General features: G+C 33.9%; 1 protein-coding gene across 1 annotated transcript; it reads right to left on the minus strand.

Moving 5' to 3' along the window:
- Positions 1–6,188: 6,188 nt before the first annotated feature.
- On the minus strand, positions 6,189–7,407 carry LOC120067112 (caffeoylshikimate esterase). The gene is given in 2 exon segments (XM_039018573.1): positions 6,189–7,371; positions 7,374–7,407. Coding segments are annotated over 2 exon segments (975 nt in total). The 5' UTR covers positions 7,393–7,407; the 3' UTR covers positions 6,189–6,415.
- Between the last annotated feature and the right edge of the window lie 4,859 nt (positions 7,408–12,266).

Below are 12,266 nucleotides of genomic sequence, written 5' to 3' on the forward strand. Positions count from 1 at the left end.
TGGGGTCCAAACATATAACTCAAGGTGAGAGTATAAAAAGAAGATTTCACTTCTTAACCTAAGCAATGTGGGTTTCTCAAAAAAAAATTTCCCCTTTTTAAAACTCAAGTTTTCACCAACACTGCACTTAAAGGTGAAGCAACTATAGTCTTGACCCTTTTGTTGGTTGAAGAAAGATGAAACTTTTAGAATTTGGATTATTGGCAAGTTCTGTTTTACTTTTTCTTTGGTTTCATTCGCATTGCAGCCAGTTTTCAAAATTTTGGCAATCTTTTTGTATTGAATTTGTAAATGAAATTGATTTGTGGGTACACTAAATTCTAATTTGAGTGGCTTAATGGTCTAAAAACTTAAAGTAGATAAGATTTTCCCATTGAAATTTTTTAACTTTTGCTCCAAAGTTTTCTCATTTCTCCCAACCACTCAATTGATGTGTAAAATATCGTGGTAATAATATGACAGAGAGATGGAGATGAGAAAGAGAGAAGATGAAGAGTGAGGAGAGAGAGCTAGAGAGAGAATGGAGAAATCACAAATATTTACAAATAAAATTAATTTAATAAAAGGGGTTGATTACAACTATTAACAAACCACAAAGAGAGTGCTTGACTCACAAACATGAGTTGATTTGAGTTAGAATAATATACCAACTTAATGTTTGGTCCACCAACTTTAAATATTTATGGAGTTGAGTTGGTATATTTTATCAAATCGCACCAACTCACACTAACTCTCCCTTCTTCCAATATTTTCAATGGCTCCATCCGTTGGCCACTATTGCTGACTATCGCTGCCACACTCCGAGAGCCAACTCTGGGCTCCAACAACCACCTACAATGATAACTTCGTCGCCAACTCCGACAACCAATTTTGATCTTCGACAACCACCTCCAATGACAGCTCTGGTGACCCAACTCTGACGGTACCTTTGCGACTAACTCCACAACCAATTTTGAGATCTGACAACCACATCTGACAACAAACTCTGATGACCAACTCCGACATCCATCTTTCTAAGCTCCGACAACCACCTCCAACTACAAAACTCCGACGAAAATCACCTTCGATCCTTCGAGGAGCAACTCTGACGACCAACTCCGGATTTCGATAACCACCTCTGACGACAAAACACCAGTAACTAATTCCAATACCGCCTTCATGTGACCAACTTCGAGCTCCGACAACCACCTTTGACTACAAACTCTTACGAGAATCATCTTCAATGATCAACTTCGACGACCACTTTCGTGGGATCCAAAAACNGCTCCGACAACCACCTTTGACTACAAACTCTTACGAGAATCATCTTCAATGATCAACTTCGACGACCACTTTCGTGGGATCCAAAAACTACCTCCAATGATAAACTCCAACTACCAATTCCAATCCCACTTTCATGTGATCAACGTCAAACTTCGACGACCACCTCCAACTACAATCTCTTGTAAAAATCATCTTTGAGAATAAACTTCGACAACTACTTTCGACTATTATAAGACTGATGACTGTTAAAATATGTTGTATGGTTGTTAATTATATAAATAATAGTAGTTTGTCTACATTAAGTGCAATATTTTTACAAATTATATTTATACTTAGAAATTTGTAAAAATATTTTATTTAATCGAATTCTCATATCAAATGAGTGTTAATAATATTTAGAAAAGTATGTATGTAGCTGAATAGTATGTAACACATAACAAAAAAAATCATAAAATAGATTTTTTTTCTATACCATTTTTTGACAAGAAATAATGAAAAATAGAGATTTGTTCTCTGATGATCCTCTAAATTTGGAGGAATTGAAGTGAAATTGATGAAGAAATGTGGTGGCATTTTATTGACTGCTAAAATGATGAGGGAGATTCAACTTAAAAAAATCATGACAAAGTAAAAATACAAAGCAACAATGGGAAGAAGAAGAAAAAGAAGATAATAATGATGACATTTATGAAAAAAAATAGGCATCAAAAGTTTTGATTTCTCTTTGGTTTCCCATTTTATTTATCTATATTTCTACAAGAAATGTAGTAGATTAATTATTATTCATTACCCAAAAAAAAAAAAAAAAAAGAAAGAAAAGCTTTAAAAAGTAAAGGAACAAAAATTGCAATCCATATTTTATTCAACACAAAGATGGATAATATCATAAAAGTAAATTATTTATAGTTCAAAAAACTGCACCAGATACCATACATATGAACTCAACTCTGTACCCCAAACACAGACGTCTGAACTCAGATCAAATAACTCTACTCCCCAAATACAAACATATGAACTCCACAAATATTTAAATTTTGCAGACATATAAACTTCAAATATCATATCTCAACTCAGTGCACCAAACAACACCAAAGAGTTAATTGATCAAATTGAAAATTCATGGATGTGATTATAACCAATCCTATATTTTAGAAGTGATTTTTGCAATTTTTCCTCAATAAAATAATATTCTAAATATTGTATGTTATTCATTTTTGTAGAAAACATAAAAAACCAAAAATATTTACCGGTTAAAATGAGCCTAACTCAATTTACATAAAATTTTTATGTTACCCAGAGGACTATCAAATTAGATTTAAATTTATGTGAAATAATGATTTAAAAAGTAGCAGCTTAAATAAATGTTCTAATTCTTTACAATCTCTAGTAAATAACATTTATAGACTTCTAATTTCATTCGAGATAACTCCCAGTAAACAAACATAAATATAACATTCTCATTCTAATTGTTTTCATTCTAATTTCTAATTTCCAAACAGTTAAGAAAATTAGTCATTATTGTAAAAATGCTCTAACATATAAATATATCAGTGACCAAAAAGTATATAGTTTGAATTCTCTACTCTTTCTTGTACTAAAAAAAACCATAGACAACCAATGAAGACTTAATATATATCTATATATATAACCATGCTCTAAAAAGTCTTAAAACGATGGAAGAAAAAATGGTTAGAGGCAAAATTTTCCAAGGGTCGGTCCTTGTGGACCCTATCCTGAATACTCGATTTGACCAGAGATGGGATCAAATTGGGAACCTTAAAGGACGGGACGGGGATGAGGAGGATACCCTGTCTCGACCCTGACCTTGATTAGATTTATAAATATATTTTTAATATATATATATATATTTTAAGTATTTAACTTTTTACATTTAGCCTAGTTTTTAATTAATCCAATCTAAGCCTAGTCAAAGTGTCCCAAGTCCAAAACAAAGGGAATTTTAAGGATTTTTTTTTTTTTTTAAAGAAAGGTCTCCTTAGGAAAACAAAAGGGGAAACGGATAATAGGTCTCCGACTCTCCTTGGGAACCCATTTCTCCGATAGGGAATCTCCCCCCATCTTCACCTTCAAATGACAAGGACGGGGCGAAGATGAGGTAAATTTCTCCATTAGAGATGAGGATGGGGAATCCCCTACCCCACTCACTGTCAACCTTAGAAAAACTTTTTACTTCAAAAACTTTAGTTTATTGTATAGTTTTACACATTAATGGCCTTTTTTTTTTTTTTTTTTTTTTTTTTATCAAAGATGAAGTTTTGTTAGTGGACTATTTTTTATAATTTCTAACTTTTCTTGATTTTTAGCTTTATTTTTAATTCAAATCTTTCATTTCAAAGAAATTGAATTTGAAGAAAATACCAAAAAAATCTATATTTATTTTTAATTACATCATTTGACTTTACAATATTCCTAAACTTTATATTATTTTGTAATTGTTTTTCTAATTTTCTTTTTAAGTTTATATTCTCGTATAGATATTTACATAGATATTTATAGTATATAAGCTCAATGTTATCTTACTTTATAGAAATGGTGACTAGAAATGGTAAATTATAGTCTAGTTAAGCCACAATCAAAGTTTCATTACCTAATTATATCGATTTGCATCAATTTTCATCAACTTTCATGAAATTTTCCAAAATTTTTGTCGACATTGCTATTTCCCTAAAATTGGGACCTTGAAATTTCCATCGACTTGAGTATTTTAAACTTTGGTCAAAAAAACACTTTTGATCCCAAAACTTTATTTGGTAATAATATAGTTTTATACTTTAAAATTTTTAACAATTTAGTCACTATCTTGAAAATTTTCATCAAAATTACTTATCAATTTTTATTACATAACAACTTAGTTAAATTTCTAATTAATTTGATTTTCAATCATTTTATCGATCTATACATATAAGAAATTTCATTAGTTCTTATTAATATTTTTCATAATTGAGACTAAATCGTTACATATTACGAAATATATAAACTAAATTGTTACTTATAAAAGTCAGAACTAAATTGTTATTTTCATAAAAATTTAGGGTCCGTTTGATAACATTCTTATTTCCTGTTTCTTGTTTCTGTTTCTCATTTTTTAAAAACTGACCTATTTAATAACCATTTCTGTTTTTTGTTTCCAAAATTTGAGAAACGTTCTTAAAAATTGGGCCAAAATTGAGGAACTAGAAAAAGTAATTTCTCCGGTTCCATTTCTATTTTTATTTGAAGTTGTTTCTATAACATATTATAATGAAGACTTGGCTCATTGGTGAGGAAACATGTCCAATTCACTTATGTTATTTTATTTTTCTTTCATTCTGTATTTTCTTTTTCTCAATATATTTTTTATATTTCTTTTATTTATATTCACTTTCTTCTTTCTTTCTTTTATATTTCCTTTTTCTTTATATATTTTTATATTTCTTTTATAATTATTTATTTTATTTAAATATTTCTTTATTATTCCTTTTTTCTCTAATATATTTTATATTTCTTTTATTTATATTTAATTAATTTATTATTTTTTAATATCTATATTTTAATCTAATTTTAAATTTTGAATTTTCAAATATTTAGATTTATATATTATTCTGATTTTCAAATTTCAAAATTTCACTGGGGTTATTCAAATATAAGAAAATGAACCAAAACATATATAAATATAGCAAATTTAATTTTGAATTTTGAATTTTCAAATATTTATATTTATATATTATTTTTATTTTCAAATTTCAAATTTTCAGTAAAGTTGTTTTCAAATATAGGAAAATGAACCAAGATATTTACAAATATAGCAAATTTAATTTTGAATTTTAAATTTTTAAATATTTAGATTTACATATTATTTTGATTTTCAAATTTCAAATTTCAATAGAATTTTTTTACAAATATAGGAAAATAAATAAAAAAATATTTATAAATATAGCAAAACTTCACTGTTTATCACGATCTATTGCAAATAAACTATGATATTTTACTATTATTTGTAAATATTTTCAACGGATTTTTCATTTAAAATAATTTTTCTTTCCAATATGTATATATAAATATTTTTTGAATTTTAAATTTTAAATTTTGTAAAATTTATTTTATATATTTTTTTAATTTTTCTGACATACGAAACCAATTATAATTTTATAATAATATAAATTTTGTTTACTAAGATATATTCAGGTTCCTTTTAATATTTTTACAACCACGACGTTTACATAATAATATAATTGAGTTAGATTTGATACTACATCATTTAAAATTTAAAACAAATGACTTAAGTGAGAAATAATATTGTAAATCAAATTTTAGCAACATATGAATGATAGAAACAATTGTATTATCAATATTAATTTTACATTAGAACTTATGTGTATTCGATGGTTTAAATATTTGATAACTTAATGCATGCTATATATCTTTTTATTTTATATAATTAGATTATATTTAAAATATAAAATATGGAAAAAAATGTAAGAAAAAAATACAAGAAACGAGAAATAAGAAATAGTTATCAAACAGGTTTCTGTTCTGGTTTCTTTTTTTCCAAGAAACAGATAACAAGAATAACTATCAAATATATTCTTGTTTCTTCTCAAAAAAAAAAAACAATAAACAAGAAACGAGAACGTTATCAAACAGGTCCTTAGTAGCCAAAATTTTTTTAACCAATTTTTTGACATAAAACATATTCATAAATTATCAATAATAATTTATATTCAACTTAACATACAACTAGTTTTATGGTGTATAAATATATATTATCAAATACTTTTCAACCATTATTTAAATTAGAATCTAATTTTTAAATGTACTAACAACCAAACACATATTTAAAAACATAGATACAACTTTATTTTCATTTTAAATGATTGTTTTCAAATTAGCCACCAAACTAAACAAGCCCAAATAATTCTAATGGATAACTTATATTAGGAATGAGTTTATTTAATTAATATAATAAGAAGAAAGAAAGTCAATTAAAGCAAATTGCCATCAAGAAATATGTGACCCAAAAGATACATTGAATTTACCAATTGTGCCCTTGTCATCATCCAGTCACACAGACGAAAAAAAAAAAAAAAAAAACCCTCCATTTCCGCCATTAACGCCGACCTTCATCTTCATCTTAAATCCACTTTTAGGGTTTCTATTTCTTTGGTCCATATCTCAAAGCTCTCTCATCGATCCATTCTCTCATATCCCTCAGCACAATCTCCACATTCTCATCAGTCTCTCCTTGAATCAACGAATGGTACATCCCATCGTAAAGCTTCAAGCTCTTATCGACACTCGCCGCTTTCTCATACAGTAATTCCGACGACGATGGACACGTCACTCCGTCAGCCGTACCGTGCACCGTTAGAAACGGCGCTGTAACCCTATAAAAATTGTCCCTAATGTATTGCGTTACCCGAACCAATTCCCTCATCGTCCCAACCCGAGGCGGTCCCGTGTACCTTCTTGGGTTCGACGCTATGATCTTCAACTTCTCCGGATCTTTAATCGCCTTTCCGACCATTTTATTGTCCGGCATGGTGGCCCAAGTATCGGCGACGCCGAAGAGGAGGCCGTAGAGGAAGAGGCGAAGCTTGCTCGGCTTCATGTTATCTGGTATGACGAAGAGGGGGGCTGAGAAGATCAGGCCGGTCCAGGTGTCAGGATCGGACTGGAAGTACATGAGCATAGTGGCGGCGCCGCCCATGGACTCGCCGAAGAGGAACGCTGGGAGGTGGCGATAGGGCTCGCTGCGGCGGGTGTGGAGGAAGAAGGAGAGGGATGCGGCGGCGACTTTGTCCATGTCGCCGAGGTAGCAGCGGAGGCCATCGGAGCGGCCGTGGCCGAGGAGGTCGGCGGCGAAGACGGCGTAGCCCCAGGAGGCGTAGGAGAGGCATATTTTTTGGTACATCCAGCCGGTGTCGGAGCCGTAGCCGTGAGTCATGTAAACGGTGCCTTTGAGCTCCGGCGAGTCCAGAGGGATGAAGCTCTGTGTGAAGAGCTTGCCATGGGGGGTTTCGAAGAAGGATTTGGTGTTGCGAACGCCTTGTGAGGCGTAGAATTCTTCTTCCGGTTGGTGTCCCCAGAAGTTCGGTGGTGGCTCCGAGCCGGTGATGATTCCGGTGGCATTTTCGCCGTTTCTGCGCTTGTTCGGGTAAGGGATAGGGTATGCGGTGGTTGTAATGTAAAGTGGAGATTGGAGGTGGGTAAAGTGGTGGTAGGTGGGAGAGGGCAATTTTGTAATTACTCAAAATTAATTTATTGTTTTTGGTGAAGGAATTTGAACTAGAAACCTACCTCCAGTTTGGGAAATTTGTACACCTAAAAATTGGGTCCAAAATGTTAAATGACCCATTTTTAAAAAATAATGTCAATTGACCTTTTGCTGACATCATCGTCATACCAAATTACGTAAATTACCCTTACTTATTCGTCTTCTTACTTTTTACTGAGAACCCATCAAAACTAAACTATTCTTCATTCAGATTTTCCAAGGCTAACAACTTCGTATCGCTCATAAACAAAAAAACAATTTCCGGCTTGCAAACGATTCTACTACTGCCGACAAATCGAATCTTATCGGTAAATCTTTCAATATGGTTTTTTTTGTTTGTTTTTTTTTTTATTTTTGATGTGTTCTGTGGTTGAAGACGAGTAGAAAGAGTTTGTGAGCGAGATAACTGAGAGTAAAATCGGTAGAGCAACACTGGAGAGAGTGAATGTGAGCGAGATATATGAACCTATGGTTTTTTTTTGTTTGTTTTTCTGGTTTTCGATGTGTTATGTGGTTGAAGACAAGTAAAAAGAGAGAATTTAAGAGTGACACCAAAGAGAGCGACATCGGAGAGAGCAATACTGGAGACAGCGATACCGGAGAAAGTGATGCCAGCGAGAGTGATTCTAGCGAGAGCGAATCCAATGAGATTTAAACAGAATATTGTTTTACATTTTTTTTTCTAAAGGAGTTTACTAATTGAATTTTTTAATAAATGCATGAGTGATTTAAGATGGCTACACGTTTCAGAATATCCGAAGCCAACCGATTTTCCGGTCAAGTAACCAGCTTGGCCCACATTGCTAATGCAAACAAGATTGTCAAAGAGAAGCTCCCGCCAACGCAGTTGGCCATGTTCAAGAGAACAGTTTTTGGGTGATTTGTTGACGTTGATATGGTGTTTAACAGTCCAATTGTCCATCACATGTTGCTTAGAGAAGTGAAGAGGACAAAATCAGACTCAATGTCATTCTCTGTCTGTGGGAAGGTTGTCACCTTTTCGAATGATGACTTTTTGGTGATGATTAGTTTGTGGCAATCCCTATCACGAGTTGATCGGAACCAGCAGTTCTCATATGAACTTGCTATCAAGTATTTTAGTAATCGAGGACACTTTATACCTCCGTGAACTTGAAGAAAAATACAAGGACTTAGAGTTTGAAAATGATGATGATGCTGTGAAGATCAGCCTAGTTTACTATACTGAGGTCGCAATGATGGGGGAAAACAAACAGAAAAATGCAGTCAACCTCAAACGTTTCAAGGAAGTTCAAAACTTAGAATACTACAATAGTCTTGATTGGGGTACCATTATTTAGGAGAGGACATTGGATGCCTTAAAGACTGTCTTGAATGATAAGAGCAGTCTATACAAGACGAGGGTCAAAGCAAATAAAAACTACATTGTGAAGTACTTCTTACATGGATTTCCACAAGCATTCCAGGTAAATTTGATTAACATAATAATTGTGTTGTTTAATCTAATATTACTATTGTTCTTAATATATTTTAAATTTTATTTAGGTATGGACGTACGAGATCCTAGCTTCATCGATAGCTGGGAACATTGCGGAGCGAAGGAGCAAGGTGGCTTTGCCCCGCATATTACGATGGTCATGCTCCCACTTAGTGTCCTTCAAAGTACTCAAGAGAGAGATATTCGAGTCTAACAATGTACGTTTACTCTATGCATAATATGTTTATCTGGTTGTTAAATTGACACGAACCAGTTTACTGGGTTGTTAATGCAGATAAAGGTTAAATAGGCACTGTGATGTCAGATGCTGAAAGGGAGTTTTGGGATACCCCAGTGGAACGACAACCTATATTTGAGCTAGGTGCAGATGATGATAGTTCTGAAAGTGGCAATAGGTCGACGAGTGAGGGGGGGTAGTCCCGAAAGTGAAAGTGACGGTGATGACCATCGTGGAGATGACAATGATGAGGTTGTCAGGGTGGAGGCATGAGGGGAATGAACCAGCATTCTCGAGCACGAGGATGCTGAATATGGAAGGGTGGGGAGGAACATACACATGTAGTGATGATATGTTCCATGATATGATGGGGGCGTACGCGAGGAGACGAGTTGAACTAAGTTGATGTCTTTCTGGGACTCCGGGTACAGAGCGACCTATGGATGAGGAGTGTCCTGAGTGTGTTGCCCGCTACAGGGAGGGAGTCAATGCCGACGAGTCATTTATTTTTTACCTGCGGTCCATTGACGCTCACTATCGAGTGGATGGCAGTATATCGGGTTTAGATAGTCGTGTATCCAGTATGGAGGAAAACATGACTGACATGAAGGCAATTGTCGGCCATCCTGTCATTGTTGCAGTTATGTGCAAGGTTTGCATCATTTTATGTCTTTAGTGTTTAGCTTTACGTGTTCGTGAACTCACCATTTTACTTTACTGATTGAAGGGTTCCACGTGAATGAGGAGACGACTAGGTCACCCATGCCATCTCGAGATCCTAATACGACTGCGACTGCCTCTGACACTCCCATCCCATCCCCCTCTACAGTCCGATACCACCACTTCACCTACTCCCACCCCCCCGTACAGACTGATACCACCACTACTACGACACTCACAATTGACATCGAACCTATACAGGTCGACGTCCCACAAACAAAGCCCGACATGTCTGCCTTACAACATGCCACATATAGAGGCTGACATGTCTGGCATCCCAGAGGCAGACACTTCTGGGATTGTTACGACACAGAAGAAGTTCCACTGGTGAGTAATTTATTGATCAGTAATCTTTGTTATTATTTTTATATTTCTTGATGAGTAACATTTTGTTATCTGTTTATGTAGGAATCTCGAGGAATTAGTCGTAAGAGAAAATCGGTTGATAAATATACACCCCTAGCCCAAGTAAAGAAGAAAAATGTGGCTAAACATCCTCTCCCAGGTGTAGCTACGTCAATATCCAGATCGATCGTCACCTATAACGTAGCACATGATGTTCCACACAATATCCTGATAGAAATAATGGGCTGGATCTCAGACGATAATACAGACAACGAGGTTCGAGAGAACTCCTTCAAACCACTCGCCAAGCAATTCTTCAAGGAATTGATTATCCTGAATTCATTGGTCGAGTGCGATGTAAGTGTCCTAGTCTTTACGTCTTTACATGTTGGCTATCTTGTACTTTTACTGACATATTATTTTTTCATGCAGACCAAAAATACTCTATTTTATTTTATGAAAGATAAATTTTATTCCCGGACCAACATGTGCATGCACAAGTTCACCATCTTGCCAATTGGTGTAACGGTAAATTTTGATATTTTGTTTCTTAACTTCTCATTTCGTTAAGTTTCCTGGTCTTTACTTCTTTACTTAACTTCACATTTTATTTGACAGAGTCACCTTAATGCTCGTGGTGGGGTATTTAAACGAATAAAGAATATGTCACTTCTGGAGCCTGCCCTAGCTTGGTAAGATGAAGACACGTATAAGGACTATGTCACCGGTAAATTCGATGTCAAATGGGTGAATGTGGATTTCGTTTATACGGTGATGAATATCAGTGTCCACTGGATGGTCCTTGTAATGGACATTAATAGAGGCCACATATTCGTGTTCGATTCACTTCCGACATATACACCAATGACAAAGCTAGTGAATTGGCTAGAGCCATTGACGATCACAGTACCATCCCTACTTCACTACTGTGACATGGATCGATCGAAGTCGGACCTATCCACAGCCCGTTGGAAAATCTTGTGACCTATGAACGTTGACATATAACACGGGTCGCTTGATTGTGGCATCTTCGCAATAAAACTACTGGAACACCTGGTGACTGGTGCTGATCCATCCGTAATCACTCTGGAGAAGATGAGTGAATATAAGATGCAATTAGCATATCAGCTATGGGTAAACACTCCATATTTTTTATATGTATAGAACATTATATTTTTTATTGTATGTAAAAACATTCATTTATTTTTTATGTATGTAAAAACATTCATTTATTTTTTATGTATATAAAAATATTCATTGTATAATTGAACATATATTTTTTATGAAAGTTCAAAGTTCAAAGTTCAAAGTTCAATATCAGAATTTTATCAGAACATGCATTTTTTTATGTATAATGGAACTACTGCTCTTTTCATTGTATAATTGAACATCTATTTTTTATGTAAGTTCAAAGTTCAAAGTTCAATATCAGAATTTTATCAGAACATGCATAATTGAGCTTAGCACATTATATGGTTCAAGGTTCAAAGTTCAAAGATCGAGAGAGCGAGATGTAGAGAGAGAGAGCGAGATGTTCAGAGAGAGCGAGATTGTGAGAGAGTGTGAGATTGAGAGAGAGCGAGATTCATGGAAAGCGAGATCGTGAGAGAGAATGAGATTGAGAGAGCGAGATGTTCAGAGAAAGCGAGATTGAGAGAGCGAGATCGAGAGAGTATTTTTTTATCCATTTTGTTACAAGTATGAAGATTGAAAGAGTATGAAGTCATTGTTTTTTGTTACACATATGAAGATTGAGAGAGTATGAAGTTATTGTTTTTTGTTTTCAGTATGAAGATTGAGAGAGTATGAAGTTATCCATTTTTGTTACAAGTATGAAGATTGAGAGAGTATGACGATAGAGAGAGTATGAAGATTGAGAGAGTATGAATATTGTTATTAAATAAATACTCCAACTTGTTATTGTTTTTTGTTTACAAGATGAAAGTATGAAGTATGAAGTGTTACAAGTA

The sequence above is a fragment of the Benincasa hispida genome, chromosome 1, assembly GCF_009727055.1.
Source record: "Benincasa hispida cultivar B227 chromosome 1, ASM972705v1, whole genome shotgun sequence".
Taxonomy (NCBI): domain Eukaryota; kingdom Viridiplantae; phylum Streptophyta; class Magnoliopsida; order Cucurbitales; family Cucurbitaceae; genus Benincasa; species Benincasa hispida.